This window comes from Saccostrea echinata, unplaced genomic scaffold (assembly GCF_033153115.1).
Source record: "Saccostrea echinata isolate AGI-Se365-2 ecotype Australia unplaced genomic scaffold, CSIRO_AGI_Sech_v1 ptg000012l, whole genome shotgun sequence".
NCBI classification, from domain to species: domain Eukaryota; kingdom Metazoa; phylum Mollusca; class Bivalvia; order Ostreida; family Ostreidae; genus Saccostrea; species Saccostrea echinata.
The window spans coordinates 16,395,255-16,416,458 of NW_026889761.1; the positions used below are offsets into that span (position 1 = coordinate 16,395,255).

Consider the following 21,204-nt stretch of genomic DNA (forward strand, 5'->3'; position numbering starts at 1 on the left):
ATAAGTGCATATTTCATATTTTGACCCATAAGAGCAAGTTCACTCAGAAGGCTATGTATGCTATATCATATTATTTTCAATAAGTAGATGTATATAGAAGTATGTAATTAAATTAATTTATATGAAAAAGTTTCTAATGCTTTAAAGATTGTGTTCATTAAATTTTCATATTATATATGTATGTATATATGTATCTTAATGACAATGAACGATGTTGCTTAATCAATATTTAATACCTCAAAAATGTTTCTAATATCGGCATTTACATGGCTTTCCCTGTAATAAGAAAAAAAAAATAACTAAACATTATTTGGAAAACCATCAAATTCTGATATAAAATTCACCATCTTTAGTACTGAAGTATTTACATACCGCCTTCAATTCACATATGTAGTAATGTTCCTTGATACAGCTCTCTAAGTGCCAGTGATATCTATAAGTGTGCCACATTATCCCGCAGTTATAGTCTTTGTGCTTGTGAAATTCCGGCTCATCTCCAAACCAGTCAAACTTATGACAGAGCTTGGTGCTGAATCCCCATCTCCAGCTATGCTTTTCAGTATCAGATATTTGGTTAAGTCCTATCCAAGCTCCCTGATCGACTGAAAATAAAAGTCGTAAATGTTTTGTTTATTATTAAGAGGTGATATATGGTCAGTTTTGGAAAAACTATCCTCTACCCCTTGTCTGATCAAAGTAAAAGAATTCAGAAATTTACTTTGCTGAAAAGTAGATAAAAATCAATACAGTTAATTAAATATGTCTTATAGCATTCATGCTCAGAACGAACTAATGTTTTTTCCACTTAGAACTAAAGAATAATAAAATAAAATTTAAAAAGAAATCGGTGACAAATTGTGAGGAAATTTCAACCGTCTTTAAATAATTTGGTATTACCTTCTTTAAGGTACTTTTAAGATATCGTAGAAAATGTATGTAACATATTAACTAAACCTTATCTTTTCACGAGATGTGATGCTCGTTGTACTCATGTTTTGTTACTGTATAATACTGAAATTATATACATGACATAACTTACTTTCATTGGCTATGAGAAAGTTTCTGAGGTAGGTGTTTTCATGTGCACTGTTTACGACTGCCAAGTAGCCGCCCATCGACACACATGTCATCTAAAACACAGATACAATTTCAAGAAACAATGCTTTTCCTACTGACCTTCGGACCATCCTTCTGGTAATTTTTTCATTCCTAAAATGTAGCACTTGTTATCACTAATTCGAACTCATAGAATGCAAATTATGCGGGGATAGTTATAGAAAATGTACGTTTTAAACAGGAATTCAAAACGGAGAGATTGATATACTTATGCCTTGGTGGGGAGATTACTTCAAATCACTGTATTAGTGTTGTGTAGTATTAAAATTAACCATTCTCACATATACGTCAAATGCATAAAACACACCCAAAATAGCATACATGTGCATGTAATACTCACCGTAGCTTTATACCAGCTAAGTTCGTCTCGGCTGAAATAATAACAACTTCCGGCATACTTTAACCAAGCATATGGGCAGCTATTATTTTCAAGGTGTGGCTCTTCTGTGTTCAGTCTAAAGGTTTTTGGTTGTTTTGGGGGCGGTGGAGGCGTTTTTAATCCGCTGATATCTATTCCCGCCTTGTAAGATCCAAGGTGATATCCTTTCTTGTTGTATCCTTTCACGTGTGATGGCAAGTAAGACGTTAGATAAGTTTTGTAATAATTTTGGTAGTTCTTTTTGGAATAAGACCCGTCGAGGTAATGCAAATAAATTTTTGGATAGTATTTTTGTAAATATGCCCAATACGCCTGACTATAACCACCTTTATAGTTGCCTGTGTGATAAAGAATGTTCGTCCCAGAACTTCGAACCCGATAGGATTTTTTTGATTTCTTGTACTTTTGTTTCTTAGAGTACCCCCTTTCAAAATGTCGCCTGTTTACATAAATTTTTAATCGATAACGTTTACCTTTCTTACGATAAATTGGTCTCTTGCGATACTTAGGTCTTCGATATCGTCGAAACGGTCTGCGATAGTGGCGTCTCCGTACTCGGCGATAAACTGAACGATTCTTCCGTCGAATGTAATATCGACCTCGCCGACCACGATATGTGTTTCTATACGAACGTTTTACTATATGATGCGAGGTAGAAGCACTCGTTGAGTTGTTATAATGTGACCCTAGCTGTGGAAAGACTCTATGTTGAAATAGGGATCTTAATCCATATCCAACTACTGCTGCGGATTTTATATCGCGTGCCTTAAATGTCGGGCTTATCGATATAAATATTGGATACCCTTTTAAGGAACCGGAGAGAAGCAGACTCTGAGGACGGACCTGCTGAGACGGGTTAGGGAATGTACCATACACCCTTCCTTTAGAAGGCAAGTTCTTTATCAATTTACTCAAAGACGTTTGAGATATTGTGGGAGTAAATTTCACAAAGGGATAAGGATTAGAGATTCCCTTCGCACTCATTTGTTTCAGTCTCTGCAAACGCTTAGCTAATGGTTCACGGTACAGAACCCAACGATATCCAGAATGTTTACCCAGATTATATTGTTGTGGCAGCCTTTTGCCATTTGTCATTTCAACACCATCTTTAATATTCATTATTTTTCGAGCATTTAATTTATCCATAATATCATTAACCTGAGGCATGGGTTCCCCAGGAGTTGAATCGTTCATAGGTATTGGTTCTGGGGTAACATTAGGGTCAATAGGTCTTGTTACTTTTGTTACCGTCGAGTATAATTCAGTTGGTTTTGTTGCATAGTTTTCAATTTGTTGCTGTTGTCCTCCGTTTCGACTTTCCTCTGTTGTTTCTGATTCACTGTCGATATGTGGATCATTTGGATAACCATTGTCTTCATCATTGCGCCATCTTAAACCATACGCGGTGCAAGCTAGGAAAAGAAGTTATTCATAGAATTATTTTTATATATTTCACATCAAATCATTAAAAACATTCACTTTAAAAATCATAAAGGTGGCTTTTACAACTAACACTTAGTTTTCTTCCTTTGTTTCTAAAAAAATATTTTCATTGAAAACTTACCCAAAACATAAAGAAGTAAATAGAGTTTTAGTTCAACAACGGATACTGCTGTCATGCTTTCTTCTGCAGATAATAATTCAATTCATGACATTTATTAATCCTAATTGAAAAGCAAAAATGCAAGGTGCTATGCAAATCGATCTCTATTTTTCTCCCTCTAGTAAAGAAAGTGTTGACCTCAAACAATACTTGTATTGGATAAATACATTTAAGCGTAATCCTATTTCTTGTAAGTTCATAGCGTAAATAACACGGTGGACACATATTCATACTTGCCTTGCATAAAGAGCAGAAATATCAAGCAAATAAAATGCTTAATAATATCAATTTATTATTTATATGCACATTTAATTTCTTTTTAACTTTAAATTACAAAAATCCTTTATTGTTTTACTCTAGTCGATAATCGTTTAATGAATTGAGACAAGTTGTGATCTTTGAAAAGCTAAGAGCTAGATGTTTTGATGTCACTCAGTGGATAATATAGAAAAGTTAAATATACATTTTCAAACTTTAAAGATTCCAGTCATATTTTCACTAAGCAAGAAAAAAGGAACAGAAAAGAAAACAGTTGTTAATAATCAGAGTATAAAATATATCAAGGCATTCCCTTTCCTATATCATTGTCATCTCAAACTTACTTTGTTAAATACCATTCTGATTCTACACTCAAGCATCCTGAGATTGATATCAAATGTAAAATGTGAAGAAAACGAACAGTGATCAATCTCATAAACCCACTAAAGAATATGAGCAGGGCAAAGACACAGTCCCCTGGAATCATCAGAGGTAGGATCATGTGCCTATGAGGAGTAAGCATTCCCTATTGGCCGGTCACACCAACCATGAGCCCTCAATATTGATTAGGTAAACAGAGTAATTCGTGGTCAAAATTGACCTGAAACAATGCTCTGTCAATTGGTATGAAACATGTAAGTCAAAATACGACCTAAGTTATATCCACCAAAAAGTTTGCAAAATACTGACTTCTTTGTCAGTAGCCTGCTTCGGTTTAAATAAATGATCGTACTCAGAATTTCTAAAACTTATACTGAAAAACAACTTAATGATTCAAGGGTATCAACGATTCTATTAAAGTCAATTATTTCCCAAATTCTTTGATCGATACAATGACCTTGTTTGCAAATAGAATCTATTCTTTGGTTGAATATTTAGGCCATTATTTTCATATTATATACTGAATTGACCACGGATTTCTCTGTTTACCTTATCATAACAAAAGACACAAGGCGAATGTGACCTGTCTATAGCAGATGCTTACTCCTTCATTGAACCTTACCGCGGCTCTAATATTTTCAGAGATCCGTGTTCTCAATTCGTATGTTTCATTTGACTTGTGAGCATGATTTCTGTTCGTTTTCTTCATATTTCATACTAGGAGGGTTGATCCAAAAGTTCGTGGAATTTCTTAATATTTTATTTATTTATTGGTGGAAGTGATTGAAAATTGCAGATGGAGATATATACACTTGTTGAATTTTATTTCAATAAAAAAATATTTTAAATATTCATGATGGTAACACCTTGGCAGTTGCCATAGAAACGGATGTTTGAAAATGCGGGGGAGACATCTATTCGTTCATTATCATTTCAATACTTAATACTCAGTGTGAGGAAAAAAACATGCTAGACAACGTCGAAATTTGGTCAAGTAATAAGTTGTGTGAAAATCTCAGGAACACTCCGACTTAAACGCATATACTACTGATACAGGTAGGACGAAAGTGCAGTAAGCCGCTGGCTTTCCAGTGGCGTGAGAAATTTAAGGAAAATAGAACTTCCGTGGAGGAGGATGAAAGGTGTGGCCGCCTTTTGGAAGGTCGTTTTTTTCCTCGTAGACAAATTGAGAGCGTTAGTGGACGTGGACCGCCGACGTACTGTGGTTGACATTGCTACTGAAATAGGAACATCGTATGGAACGATGGAGCGTATTTTGGAAAATGATCGTAATAAAAAGAAAGTGGTAGCGAGATGGGTACCCAGGCTTTTCTCAAGAGCAGAAATGGAGAAAAGAATGCAGCATTCTGTAAGATTTCTAAGTCGATTTGAACGTAAGGGTGAGATGCTCCTACAACGTGACGTGACATACCTAATGACGTTTCGTCGAAGTCTCCCTCGGATTTTACAACTGTCCATGTTAAGAAGGCTCCTGTGACCTTAATGGTGATTGGAACTTGGTGAATTTTTTCAGTATTGTTGTATAATAGCTCTATTGTATAAATATATCTATTGTTTGCTTTAACCTCATCAGGTTAAAATTTTAGAAAGAAATACACGAACTTTTGGATCAACCCTCGTATATGACAAAAGTAATAACAAACTTTTCCATCAACTTCTTTTATATATGCAGTAATAGTCCAATTTTACTTGCATGTAGTGTTTATGTCTCCCAGTTGATTCGAGTAAGGTCAAAATCAAAGTATTAAAAACTTCCCGACACAGGACCTCGGTTTAATCGGTCAAATCAAAGTATTTAAAATCAAAGTATTAAAAACTTCCCTGCCAAAAACGTAGAAAAATGAAATTTTTCACAAATTATGAAGAAAAAAAAAATCTGCCATGTGCTTGCTTCATTTAGTTTAAGTGGTTTTCTTATGAAGATATAAACCATAATCATCTCAGTTGATTAGTATATATAGTCTAGAAATTTTACAAATGGGATAAAACAAAGTTTATAAATCACCTGTAAAGAATGAACATTCCTAATTTATCTATAAAAGTGTATAATGATTGAAGGTCAATTAATATGTGTGCTTCAATGCCGGTAAAGCGGCAGAAAATCTTGACTTATTACGATTTGCTTAGAATAGATTAACTATTGTAATTAACAGATAGTTTAAAATTAGACAGCTGCGCCCAGGAAACAAGCTATTGTCAAAGGAAAGAGAACACGGCGAGTAAGTATATGAAAATGAAATAAATACACTTTCCTACAAAGGCCAGTATCGTACTGATTACGCAGTGTGACAATAGAGAAATACCGACATCTTACGAACGAACGTAACTCGCCCTAACTTCCCGTATCTCGGTAGTTTTCCCGGGACCAGTTATTGCACCTAGTTTAAAATTAATAAATCGGAAAAATTAAGTATATGTGTATAATAGAACGGACAGTATTTCAATCACTTTGTAAATGATAATTTCTTCTGTCTAATTTTCAGTAATCACTTACAATGTAATTAAAAGCGGACAAACAGAAGAAAATACGCCAAAATACCTATGACGGGTTAGGAAACACATTTGTCATGCATCAGTGGTTATACGTATACATATATATATTAGTGTGCGCTGTGTTCATTTGGGGAAAGTAACGTTTTATAGCATGGATGAAATCTAAACTCATACCCTGTATAAATCCATGCAAAGGCAACAAGTTACTAGGTGATGCGCTTATATAGTGTCTTGTATTTAAAAGTGTACATTTATGTGTTTGTAAGAGAGAGAGAGAGAGAGAGAGCACAATGGACAATAATTGTTGTAATGAATTATACAGTGTAACATTGTTTTCTAACGTTTCAGAAATCAACCATTAAAAATCAGAAAATAGTTGGCACTTCTCCGGAAAACGTTATATTTTTAAAGTGCTCGCGCGTAGATGTTTGTGTACTTGGGGAGGGAGAGGGGGTCGAAGCTCAACTAATCGAATCAAATGTCCATTTTCAATACATTTAAGTAAATACATGGAATACTACGATCCATATACTACAATCCTTATAAAAGTGGAATGGGGCAATGTATGTATATGCAATAATTTTTTTTCCATACCGTATCTAGTAAAAGAAAAAGTAACTTCATAAAGAAAGAAGAGTAGGTTTTTCTTTAAATGTGAAATATCACTTCAAAGAAATAAAAGAGCATTCATATGATAGACAGTGTCTTCTTGGATGATGTTTTATGTTGCAATCTTCACTTAATTTATCTTTCGGCTGCCTTTCATGATATATGTTATATCTGTATAGACATGTGGATGATAAAAGCTGCAAATTATGCATTTGGGTAGGGTCAGAGACGTAGCATCGTTTTTTTAAATGGGGAGGGGGGACAGCCAGAGAAAAAAATTCAACTTACCTGAAAAAACCTGACAAGCGAAAAAAAATTCTTCTTTCGCTACCAATTTTTTTCATACTTTACTACATTAGCCTTATTTGACTGTACTGCAACAAAGGGGGGGGGGGGGGCAACAAGCCTTTCAATGAACATTTCGAACAGTGAAAAGTAACGTGTGCACAAGGTGGGGCAGACCCCTCTGATGCTACATGTCTGTGGGTGCTGTATATTCATTAAATTTTCTTTGTACTCAAGCTATGTACCATTATGTCATTGTTTGTTAAGCATGCATTATTCGTCAGAATATAAAATTACAAGATACACTGTATACGTGAAGGGTAACTTTGACCCCGCACTCAGAGTAATTTCGACCGAAGCTCTAATGTACAGAGAAAAAAAAGCTATAGTCGAAATTATAACTTGCGTCATAGATTGATTCAAGTATACTGATAAAAAGATACTGTAGTTCTCAAAATATGAATAATTGAGAACATCAAGTGTATGGTGCTGATTCACTGAGTTGTCAAGGCATGCTTCAAATGTACCTGCACACACAGGCAAATAAAAAAAACTGACGAGTTTTCACTGCATGATGTGTAGAAGTAGTTTCTACTGATTTTTTTTTTCATTTTTTAAAACAGTCATGAATTCTTTCTGGTAAAAGTAATATTGCTGCAGATTTATTTATTATTCATTAGTCGAATTAGAAACATATAATTTTCGTTTTTAAAAGTGGGAGGGGTTGGGGGAGCCAACAAGAAAAATTCTGACAAGCAAAAACAAAAACAAAAAAAGGGGGTGGGGGTTTAAAGTTGAAAATCCTTCTTTCATTGGGGGGGGGGGGTCCAACTTTTTTGGAACAAAATTTTCTTCATACATTATCATATAAATATTGGGTCGGTAGATAGGTAATAATTTTTTTTCCAGAAAATTTCAACATTCTTATTGATGGAGAAAGAAAATTCGGGAGAAAAAATTATCGTTTCCTAAGGTTAAACAAGTTTTGAGTCGGGTCATTTTTACCCAGTCGGTGAGGGCAAAGAAAGAATTTTTTAAAGATTTTTTAAAGATGGTCTAACCTAATTTGGCTTATACCACGTGTCTGGAAATTACCGAAGCAGCATTCATGTGGACAGGGGTTACTAAGGCTAATTTCTGTTCAGCTGATTTGCATTGCATTTTAATTTGTAAAAAACTGAATATTTTGAATGAAATGTGCATGAGTTTCAGTTGCAAAATCATTCTCATATATATCACGTCAGGAATAGCTATTGATTAATTTTCTACGCAGATATTGTCAGAGGTGATAATTCCTTGTAATGGCTAAGAAAACTATCAAAATAAAATTAAACCCGGCTTCAATATACATGTACATGTATTATAGCGATACCATGAATCCGTGGGAAAAAAGCCCGTTCGTAATTTTTCGGTTGATAAGGCTTCTTCTTAGATACATACGATCCTTAGAGGTAATTTTGCTCCAGTCTTTGCCCCCCCCCCATCCCCCCTTTTCAGCTCTTGATTTTTTTTTTCATTAAATATTTCGGATTTCCAACGATTCGGCATGAGCATTACTGTAGATTCCTAAATATACGCGAGGAATAAATTATCGCGTAATTACGCGAGAAGCACCACTCGCGAAATAAAATTAATCGCTTTTATTTTTATGGTGCTTTACTGTATGTAAAATCTCTAGATACATCACCCATTCGCGAATTATTGTTCTCGCGATTTGATGCCCTTCGGCCATTTCGCGATATTGAGCACTCGCGTTAAATAAGGAATCTACTTCAGAGACATAATTTGTTTAAAGAGACACTGTGACGGACAAACGGGGAAATTTACAGAAGTAAGATTTTTGCACGACACATGCAAATTTAATTCAATTCTTGAAAGTATTACGTCTCAGAAAATTACAGGTTTCAGAACCTAAAAAAATCTACTTTTGTGGAGAAAAATACAAGTAAAAATAATTTTAGTTTGCCCCAACACGAAAAAGAAAACTTAAAAGAAACACATGATATTGACACTATGTAACTTTAAATGCGCCTCTGGTGCATTAAAATTGGCACCGTATATGATTTACATGTACAAAGTTTAGCCAGTATCATGAACAAAAAGGACAGTGTTTTATGTTTATTTTTTTTTAACTCTCCCTCGCCCTCTTTTTCGTAAGACAGAATCTTTGACTTCATGCTTCAAAATGAGACATTTTTCGTTTTCCTTTTACATGTGTATTTCCCTTATCGGAACCCCTTTGCTCGTTTAAATGTCCATTGAAATTTATTGTAGCGTCACGATAGCGACTACGACAAGAAGTAGTTTTGAGGTAACCTGCGGGAATTTTATCTTTTGAAATCGCAATAACATTGAAGAGTTTAATAATGCAAATGTGAGTACAATGAACGATCCCCTTTTTTGGTTACGTTCGTTCGTAAGATGTCGGTATTTCTCTAATAAAACTTTAGGTGTACTGTTGGTGCACACACACAAGTACGGTTCCAGAATTTTAAATTTCATTTTTTGAAACTCTCTATAAATACTAGTTTTCAAGTATCTGTTATATGACATGAATTTTCTTCCCTGATATCTACATGAATACATGCTGGTGCCTTTTATCCTTTATAAGACCTTTCTGAAATACCTTTGTGATTTTCAATGTGGAGGGACTTTGGATTCTTAAGCGAGGAAAACTGGTCGAATTAAAAGAATAAGAAGAGGCTAAAAAACTTCCTTGCATATAAAGGCAACCCACATAAAAGATGATACCTGTGAAAATACATATTATTTCTCTATTTTAATAGTTGTTTTGAAGTTTGCCGTAATGACACATTGATTTGTATATGATATACTGACAAATGATAATAAAAAATATTTTATTTAGTGTCTGACCACAAGAAAAAGTATATCTTGCAGGCGATACAATAAAACAATAAAGAAAACTTAAGATGAGAAACCCAGCAATCCATTTGCATAAGACTATTTTCATAGGAATGCTTGAACTAATGAAGAAAAATTTTTCTACGTGTTAAAGATAGCAGATAGAGTTAAAGAATAATGTAATTTTTATGAATTTAACAATTTTCGTTGTTCATTTTACATTTACATTTCCAAATTTTTTCTTTAATATTCTTTGCAAATTAGAAAAAAGTTTATGTTCTCAAGAACTACCTTGGGATTAGTAAGAATATTTCCATTGTAATGTGACTGAAGTCAAAAAATAGTGGAAACTTTTTTTTCAAAAATGATCGTTGAATGACAAAAATACGTGGTGAGTCATCAGAAATATAAGAATATATATGAATTTAATTTTTGAGAATTCATGAGGTACATGAACTACAACGCTTTATGTACACGCCTGCATATTTATCATGAAGCGCTAACGCGCTTCATGAAATATGCTGGCGTGAAGCGTCGTAGTTCATGTGTTACATTAAAGTTTTGCGATTTAAGAAATTCAAAACTAAAACTCAATTTAGTAAATATTTTTGTGTTTGGTTTTTATTTGGATCAATCACATAAACAAGATGTTAGATTAGGTAAGAGTTAGTTTCTTTCTTTCGATTGATTTATTTTTGAATTACTTTGAGAATATTAACAATGTTTTGAAATCGGAGAATTCCGGAGTGGTGAATATATATTTTACGTATCTTGTTATATTATTTTCTTGTCCTGTTTCCTACGAATAAACTTCATCTTTAAATTTTAATTACGGACTTTTGATTTGTTCCAATCAGATCCCCTGTGAAAGCGAGTAGCTCAGTAGCCACAGAGTTGATCCCTGAAGTTTTATTGAAGGTGTAAAAACCAGACTGAGTGTGAAACATGTCCTCATGAATTCTCAAAAATTAAATCCATCTCTTAAAATGCCTTAATTGTTGCCGTACTAAAATACAGTCATTTTTAATTATCTTATCAAAAATCACAAAATAGTTTTGTAAATCACTTTTTAGTTAAACTTCATTTTTGCATAAATTCGCGAAAAGTTCATTCTCGCGTATATTTTCATTAGCATATATTATACATGTATACAACATTAACCAGAATTCATGAAAATATTGCCTCACTGATAAATACTAAATACCTATCTCATAAAGTGTCGCAAAAATTCGGTGATCTACAGTACATCACACCTCATATAATATCAAAGTGTACATTTATTTATCAGTAATTAACAATTTACATAAAGTATGCGATCAATATCAATAGCTTTTATAGAAAATCACTCTGATCATGATATACTGTACATGTCAGTCTAATCTGACTAGTCTTTTTAAGAACAGTGTTTTGAATATAGAGCATGCATTTCAGCATACGCTGGAGATTTTTATCCGACATTGTCCCGTTTTGTAATCTACATTTCGTCTTGTGCATAGTGAAGCTAAATTAAGGCCATCAAATTATATAAAAGGAATGTTTTTTCAGTGAATTTTCACTGAAAGTTCTTTCAGTTAACGCTAGAGCACGCTCTGTGGTACATGTTTACTTTCCTTTAGTGCTTTCTCCCATTAATAATTTAACAATCATACAGGAGATGTTTTGTGTCATCTTCAACTTAATTAAAAATTCACAAACAATAAGGAAATACATAAATGTACATCCTTTTTTCCAATTTACTCAAAGAAAAGTAGCTCAAAATACCATGTAAAATAATTCATTTATGGCAACTTCTTATATTTTCTTCTTACACACATTTATTATTTTATTCATAAATGTATAAATATTTTTTCTAATAACAATACAATGGTATATTAAAGACCCTTTTTCCATTTACATGTATTTTCATTCAAAGGATTTTGAAATTTCATAATAAAAATTGAGTAATAATAATTGCTAATTATATCAAACTGTGGATTTTACAATATTGTTTTGAATACAAGAAATTTACATTCTCTTTTACTCCCACATACTTTGCCGATGTGAATGAACAGGCAAATTATTGTATATATGCTTTAACAGTTTTTAATGCATATAATATTTGTAAAAGATATTCTTTCTATTCCATTTATTCGAAAAATACACTATGTCTTACATTTACCCTGACTCATCTAACATATTTAAAATAGATATAAATCATTATTAAAGCACAGGAGCTTTCATACTTATTGAAAAAAGTTTATCAATCCATAAAAAATCTCTAAACCATTTCATCTCTCTTTAAAGTATTGATATTTCTATGCAATTTCAAAAAATAAAATGATGTAATCATATTTCCGTAAATCTGAGGAAGATTTAACATTTTAAAAATTAACATCATACAGGCATTCGATCTCCCTTTTTTCCTCAATCCAACTATGCGTATTGTCAATAAAAAAGTAAATTTGCATATATATCTTTTAATATTTTTTCAGCATTTTATTTTTTTAATGCTTAATCTGAAATTGATATACTAAAAAGAATATTATAAAAAATTTTAATACGTAAATTCAAAAACGACAATTTGAATCAAAAGAGACAGTAAAACTACACTTGATTTTTGAAAATCACGTTAAATCAAGCATAGAATGTTATCGGCCTAAGTGATTTAAATGAAATACAAATGTGCATATGTGGATAATGTTCATAAAAATTACAAAATTTAACTGCAAAATAAAATTTTGGAGTATTTTTATAAGCACAATATGTTTTCTAGTTTATGAAGACAAATGCTTTATGTACCTCAAAAACACCAAAATACCCATTCTGTTGAATTAGCATTTTTGAAAGTCATGACAAATTCTACCCTGAGATCAAGTTAATTTTAAAGAGTCTTGTGATTCTAATCGTGACATAATGTATTATCAGAATACTGCAATGGGTGACAATTTTAGCTGCGATGACTCGCCCCTTTTGTTTGCAAGTCACGTTGGATGAACACCGGTCTCGTGAATAAGTGGTCCTGGGGGTATATAAAGAGCTCCAAGATGTTTTATTTTTACATCTAACCTTGGGTTACCTCTGAGCTGGTCTTAGGGGAATCAGATTCCAGACTTTGTTCCTGTTGTTTCTTGCGTAGAAGATTCTAAAGAAGGCAAGTATTTTTCTCTTTTTTACTTATATTACTAGTAAGTTTTGCAAACACAACAAGAGCATCCCTTTTTGGATGAATTCAAAAATAATGACCGGCAAATTGAATTTTTTGGGAAAAAAATTTAACTTGCCATATCATACTTTTCAATTATAACATCTCACTGTATATACATTCAAGTTAAAATTTCTGAAGTGACAATAAAATAGACAAATGCATAAAATAGTTTCAGAATATCTGTTAGAAGAACTACATTTGAAAAAAGAAAAGAAAATATAACTACATACTAAAGACTTTCTGAAAAACAAAATCAAAAGAAATTCTAGATTTTTATTCTCCAGACTTGTACCAGGCATATAAATGATTAGATCCAAACATTGATCGAGTTTCTCATCTTGTATATGTGAAAAAATGGCTTTTTGATTTTAGCTTACATTAATTGTCTCATTTCTGCTTTGAAAATTTCTAATATGAAAGAAATATGATACAAGTTTTCTTACAAAATATACTAAGTAATCCTATTTTAGCTTATTTTGTTGCACTCCTGACATCTGATTTTTTTTCCTTCATTGAAAATATTTTTAAAAATTATAACATACAGTAACTCATTCAAAGTTTGTAAAGCAGTTCATCATTTTAATATTTTTTTTTATCATTTAAGATACGTTTTTTATATTTTCTTGACTTCAAAATAAGATTTTTTTTAAAGATAAGATATTTTGCTAATGTAATATATTTAAAAATATTTGTTTAGTGATGAAAACTATATTCTGTGAATTGACTGTAAAATGTCCAAAAATGTCTGTAATTTCTTGATATACAGAATGTTTTCAACTACAAATAGTATCAAACATTTTCTGCAATTTATTTTTTGGTAAGCCAGGTGAAGTTCATTGATAATTATAAAATAGTTTTGTTGCACTCCTGACTGCAGTAAAATTTAAAATTGAAACCATAGAACACTAAAATTCATAGAATTATGGCAACATCAAATTGCAACGAAATTGTGCAATATTTATAGCACCAAAGCTTCGGGGTTTAAAAGTACATATATAAAGTTTTTTTAAAACTTGGCTTTAAATCATTTTTTTTTTCAAAAATTTATTATATGAAGTTCTTACCAAAAAAAAAAAAAAAAAAAAAAAAAAAAAAAAAAAACTGTGTAAAATTAGTCTTGAATATTGTTTTTATGTCCCCGTATCGAAGATTCGGGGGTATATAGTTTTTGCCCTGTCCGTCCGTCCGTCCGTCTGTCTGTCTGTCTGTTTGTCTGCAAAAACTTTAACATTGCCATAACTTTTGATTGGTTGGAGCTAAGGCTTTCATATTTCACATGTGTATTCCTTGTGACAAGACCTTTCTTTAGGTACCACCATATTTGACATTTTGACTTGACCTTGGAGTTTGACCCGTTTTGCAAAATTTTATCCAACTTTAACCTTGGCCATAACTTTTGAACAATTGGTGCTAGGGCTTTCATACTTCACATATGTAATCCTTGTGAAAAGACCTTCATTTGGATACCAACAACTTTGAACCTTTGACATTGACCTTGGAGTTTGACCTACTTTTGAAAAACTTTAACCTTGGCCATAATGTTTGAAAAGTGCTAGGGCTTTCATACTTCACATACATGTATGTAATCTTTGTGACAAGACCTTCCTTTGGATACCAACAATTGTAGCCCATTGTCCTTGGAGTTTGATCTACTTTTGAAAAACTTTTGAATGATAGGTGCTTCAGTTTTCATATTTCACCTGTATATTTCTTGTGAGAAGGCCTTTCTTAAGGCACCATTAATTTTGACCATTTGGCCTTGATGTTTGACTTACTTTTGAAAAACTTTAACCTTTTCTATATCTATTCAATGGTTGCTGCTAGGGCTTTCATATTTCACAGGTATATTCCTCGAGACAAGACCTTACTTTGGTTAACAACATATTTGATTTGCATTTGAGAAAGTTTAACCTTTGCTATAAGCTGCCATAATGGGGCATCAGTGTTTCACAAACACATCTTGTTGTTCTTAGTTTTTTAACCCAAAAGTTTTTAGCAAAAAATACTATAAAATAAAATCTATTTCAATTAATGGATAAGAAAATAAATACAAAGCTATAACTACCGCAAAATCATTGTAATGTTAATTTTCCTTTATTTGCTTTTTAGATGCGTTGTTTGATCATCTGTGCAGTATTAGCCATATTTGCTGGCCAAGTATTTGCTCAAGTTACCCAGCCAGAACCTAGGAATGGTACCATTGTTTCCATGTTAAAAATGAATATTAATAATAATAGCTTAAATTGGAATTCAGTGACCCTTTTCAGCAGTTCGCACGACTAAGATAAAAAAAAAATTACAACTCTATATTTTGATGTTAAATGAAGATATTATTTTTTTCTCTAAAAGATTATCACATTATATTTTAATGCCATAGAAAATTATGATTTTTGTTAAATCTTTTCTTCGTAAGATGTTTTGTGAAAACGTCCACAGATGTAAAATTCTACTCATACGCTAGACATAAAGCAATCAATTATGATTTGATATAATTATTTGTCCATTTACATGCAAAATAATTAATTGCTTTTACATACTCTTTTAGGAACTGCAAAGCCTCCAATAGAAGAAAAGACCGTTGCACCGGGTGAAAAATTTACGGGAATTCCAACAGAAGGTGACAGAACATCACCAGCTCCCTCTGGCGTCGATCCATCCCATAAACCACCTACAGGGGATCATCCCGAACCCGACTCAGACAGAGAGGAAGCTGAAAAAGGAAAAATGTGGAAGAATCGTATCGCCAAGTGGAAGAAAATGCGATTGAATAAGAAAGTTCCAGAACAAGTGAAACCAGAAATCAAGGAAGATAAAAAGCCGGGACAAAAAACAAAGAATAAGGCAAAAGGATCAGGAGACAAGAAGAAATTTGGTATTTATTTATTTTTATATTAATATCAAGAAAAAGCACAGCATTTAGATATATTTCTACCATTCATTCAGGTATCTAGTCAATGAAATAGTTAAACCCTTACCAGAACAAAAAAAATTATGAAGATTTTTTTTTAATCTAAATGGATTCACGTGAATTTATTATTTACCTAAATTATTAATTAAAATATCACTAAAATGACTTTGAGTATAATGAATTACATAATTTTCAGGTAAACCACGTCAGCCATTCTTTGGAAAACGTAGAGGAACGGAATAAAGACCTTTCCATGAAGTCATATTTACAGGGAAATGCCAAAAATTGATTTAAAAATAATAATTTCGAAAATGTGAAATCCTTGTTTAAAAAAAAACTCAAACTGGAAATCAGTAGTGAAAATATATCCAAAAAAAGAAAAACAAACTATTTTCTTAAAAGAAATTTATTTGTATTTGATCATGTCAAATTTAATAAAATTATTACCGGTATCTAATGATTTGATTGGTTTTATTGATTTTCGTTGAATATTTTGAGCATTAAAGCATTTCGTCATTCTGAAAGAGTGAATTTTTGCGTTGTAATTTCTATTAGAGCTGTTCATTGGTCACTCAATATTCAGCTATCTAATGTGTAATATGAGAAAAAAAAGCATTTTCTCACATCGATTATTCAGTGATCTGTAAGATTATAGTGATGATTTCAGACAAGGCTAAAGGAACTACTTCCATTGACTTTATTCCTAACATTTCGTTTTTACAAACTTGTCACTTTTCGTATTTTTACCTTTTCAAGTTGTGTTTTTATATCAAAGACAGTTTCACAGGTCAGATATGTTTATAAAAGATAAAATAAAAGGCTATTAAATTTGAATATCTGTTTTACAATTCAAAATTTCTTTCACTAGCCATAATTTAACTATACAAAAGTTAGTTTTTGGTTGGAACAGGTGGTTTGAGAAATTTATTATATAGCACTTAGTACTTACAATTTCATCATAAATTATATTACACATGACTAAATGTCGTTAATGCTAAAATTCTATAAAACATGAGAGACGAATCTAGGGCCCAATTAATATCTGTACCGAACGCTGTGTACAAAAAGAAAAAACTATATACGGTAAGGGCGTATTCCTGCCCCCATGATAGTCAAATTTTGAAAATCTCTTGAAATGAGCAAAAGTGCATATATTGTATAAAATAATCCAAAGGAAGACAATATATTATGAAATTGGAAAAATTAGTTGGCTTTTCTTGTCTCTGTGACGTCACAAACTATTTGGATTTCCGTTATTTTTAAAATAGAGGCCAAAATGCACAGAGTTTGTTCAAATTTGACTATAGTTTTTATAGAGCGCAAGCTTGCTCAGGTTCCATATTCACATATTTCATTGATATTATCATTCTACACATTATATCAAAATGTCTAGTCTGAGCAGACCTGCGCTCGATAATTTCCAATCAAAATACCGACGTAAAATACACTATTTTCTCTCAAAATCATTGCATTTTGGAATTTACGTCATTTTATTGACGTCATATCTAACTAATGATGTCATAGTTGATAAAAATATTTAATGCTTTGAAGTCTGCAAATATCCACTTGGTTTAGAACATAATTAAAGATTTCTCCATCAAAGTTTTATTTTGGGGGCATATACTGGCCACTACAGAATATAGTCCTTTGGGAACCATTTCTAAATTTAAAAAAAAAAATGAAGTACTAGCTTGCTCTTCAAATTGGTGATACATTAACTTTAGTAAAGAAACTAGGGGTTATATGTCAAATGTTTTGGGGAAAAAATGGTTTTTTTAATAACACGGGGAAGGAAAGAACGGCATTTTATAATATGTTCATAATAACCAGCAGCCATGTCCAATTAGCTATCTTAAGATGAATTGTGAAGATATGGAACAGTGATCATTCTCAAAAGTCCAATCTAACAAACACAACCGTCGAGCAGAGGAAACTCGGACTTCTGAAAACATCAGAGACGGGATCAGATGCCATGGAGGAGAAAGCATTTCCAATCGAACGGTCACACCTTTGTCATTATAGAGTTAACAGAGAAGCATGAGAATGATGGCCTGAAAATTTTTATGAAAGACGTCAGTTAACAATGGATCTAACGACATGTTGTATTTGCAAACAAGAACTAGGGTTTCATAGGGACGTTTTATTAGAAAACATCTTAGTTTTAGGTAAGTTTTTCGAACCTTTCCTCGTATTACGATCAACAACGATCAAAGCTGATTAAGTATTCGTTATGTCCATATATTTCTTTGTACCTATTCAATGGAAATGAATCGTAATTAGTTTGTATGAACATATTTATTTTATTCTTTTCCTAGTAAAAAGCGACGAATTAAGAGCCATAATTCACGTTTAAAAAAGTATTTAAAAAATAAACTTTATGAACAACCTTTAATATTATGCATGTTAATGAATCTACATGTAGAGATTCAAAGTGACATCTATAACCGAACGAAAAAAAAAAACATGTGGTGCTAGATGCTGACATACAGAAGAAAAAAAAACCTCGGATATATTTTCTAATATCTCTGATTTCAGTTTGTCGAAATAGCAACAATGTACTAGTTCCATCATTAAATGAAAGTATGTAGAATATACATGTAGTATATAGCATTGATGGTATTTATTTAGAACTATAAGTATACTTGATTACTGTTCGTTATCTTCATATCTAAGGAGGCTGGGGGGTCAACAAATTAACCATCAAATATAACTTAATTTTTTTAGATATGATATCTTAAGTCAACTATCATTTGGTGAAGAAAAATTTCATACATTTTAGTTTTAAAATTTGATCATTTTTGTATATCTTTATATGGAGCTCTTCTTCTAAAGGAGATCAATATAGTCTGAAAATGGCCACAACCCCCCAGCCCTCTTAATTCAAGCTCTAAGAGGAAATCGTGACCAAAGGAAAGCTTTCTCCTACTTTTAGCAACTTTTAAATTTCTTCAAATCAAATTTTATGATATGTTAGACGCTTGCAAATATATGATATAAACACACAACAAATACAGTTCAAATAAACCTATCACCTTACTGAATAAAAATTCAAAAACTTTCCCGTAAACAGTTTTTAACGGTAGCTTCTATATGAGATGGACCAAGCAGTTGTTTGTGCTTTTTCCTTGATAACATCTTTTCAATCTTTTCGAATTTTTAGTTTTTTCTCAAAGAAGAATGCTTTTAAAAATGAACTAAGTTCACAATCGGTTGTAAAGATTTTTTTTGTTCGTTTTTGTTTGTTGTATGTTTAATGTATCATTTTTATGCTGAATAATGAAATGTATATTTTGAACCACGTTAAAGAAAAAAAATTCCTTCTTATTTTTTAGAAAAAAAAAAATTAATGACTTACAATACTACAGGTATCGATTGCATTCAATTTTTTAAATCAAAGTGAAGCCTGGGTAAATATACTCTGTTTGCTGCATATACACCAAGGGAATGTCAACCATGTTCACAGACTTGTTAATTTCATTCTCCTGCAGCATTTAAATACCAGTGTTTATATAAAAACCTTTAGACATGTTATATGCATTAAGCATTTTTAATTTAAAATGTGTCCACTTTACAAAAATATACATAAAAATCCCATGGTCCTGTTTTTTAATGAAGTGAATCGTGACTTGTATATTGGCCTAACTATTTAACCTTACGGGTATTAACAAATCAAATGACCCACCCCTATTATTAGGACCTCACGATTTTTATGTAACGAGGTCTGCAGAAGTGAATTTGAGAGGGTACTTACCGAGGAGAAATAGCATTTTTCGTCACATTGGTCTTCACCTCTGAGCTGGTCTTGGAGGCTTTTTCTGACTTCTTCTTGGGTTGCCGCAAATATAATCAAGGTAAAAGGTTTCAGTCATTATTTTTCTTAAGAAATTAAAATAGGTATATGGATTCTTAACATTGCATAATTAAATTCAGTGCAAAATTAATAAATGAAGCGTTTAAAAATTTTGAACACCAATTAAATTAATTAAATCAAAACTATTTTGATAATTATAAAATTCTATGTAGAAATGTATAATGTTTCATTCATAGTCGTTTTCATGATCTTAACTGGCAAAATAATCTGTTATTTAATTTCCAGATGCGTAGCTTGATTCTGTTTGCTTTCATTGGTGCTTTAACAGCGCAAGTTTTCTCCCAACGCGAGGGTATGTTTTACATGTATCATAGAATTCAAGTTTTTTTAAAAACTAATTTATACCTGAAAAATTAAAACATAACACATGGTTGAGTGATTTCTTGGTTCATCTATTTTTTCCCCCTTTTTATATGTTTGTTTGTTTGTTTTGTTTTATTTTGTTTGTTTGTTTTTTATTTATTTATTTATTTATTTTTGTATTTTACTTATTTTTCTTTATTTCATTTTTGCATTTAACGAATCTAGGGAGTATCGTGTTTTCACCCTTGTACATCAATAAATCTAAGGAATATCCATTAAACTATAGATTACATGTAACATTTTTAATATGTATTAATATGGTTGTAAATTAATTTGTAATTCAAAGGTGATGTTGACAAAACCGGGCCCCCTAAGGACGGGGCAATAAACAGAAGACCTAAAGTTGATGACAAAACTAAAGTGCCCGGAAGTGGAGGAATAACAAAACCGGATGTTGATGGAAGAACCAGGCAACCAGGAGATGGAATAGTAACTAGAAGACCGGAAGTTGGAGATAAAACCAAGGGAGCCGGAAACGGAAGAGTTACTAGAAGACCGAAAGATGACAACAAGAAAAGGAAAGGGAAACCGAAGAAATATATCAAAAAGATCAAGGGAGGTAAGTCTCAGGGATGGTATATTTATTGATTGATATCTATTTAATTTGCTTTCAAGCAGTATTGCAGTTAATAAGAGAACCCAACACATGTGATCATCGCTTAATAATGCTTTTAATATTTATTTGTTTTCCAGGTAAAGGATTTGGAAAAATGAAAAAGATGAAGCAAAAGTTTTCGAAAAAAATGAAATCCTTTATGAAAATGAAGAAGGGCATGTTCAGGAAACGGAAACAAAACTAACCAAGAAGGACATCAGAGTATACCTTACACTGGCTTACAGAACATTGCTAACATTGCTCCACATACTTTTT

At 32.0% G+C, this 21,204-nt stretch overlaps 2 protein-coding genes across 2 annotated transcripts; one reads left to right on the forward strand and one right to left on the reverse strand.

Moving 5' to 3' along the window:
• Nucleotides 1-205: 205 nt before the first annotated feature.
• On the reverse strand, nucleotides 206-3,114 carry LOC133185079 (uncharacterized). Its single transcript, XM_061320139.1, has 5 exons — nucleotides 3,060-3,114; nucleotides 1,457-2,907; nucleotides 1,040-1,130; nucleotides 373-602; nucleotides 206-276 (listed from the first exon to the last, which is right to left on the reverse strand). The coding sequence occupies exons 1-5, from the start codon at nucleotides 3,112-3,114 to the stop codon at nucleotides 250-252; spliced, it is 1,854 nt and encodes a 617-aa protein (XP_061176123.1). The 3' UTR covers nucleotides 206-249.
• Nucleotides 3,115-4,872: 1,758 nt separating this feature from the next.
• LOC133185080 (uncharacterized) lies at nucleotides 4,873-16,463 on the forward strand. Its single transcript, XM_061320140.1, has 4 exons — nucleotides 4,873-5,106; nucleotides 15,301-15,385; nucleotides 15,737-16,063; nucleotides 16,296-16,463. Exons 1-4 carry the CDS (start codon nucleotides 4,873-4,875, stop codon nucleotides 16,340-16,342), a joined length of 693 nt encoding a protein of 230 aa, XP_061176124.1. The 3' UTR covers nucleotides 16,343-16,463.
• The last annotated feature ends 4,741 nt before the right edge of the window (nucleotides 16,464-21,204 follow it).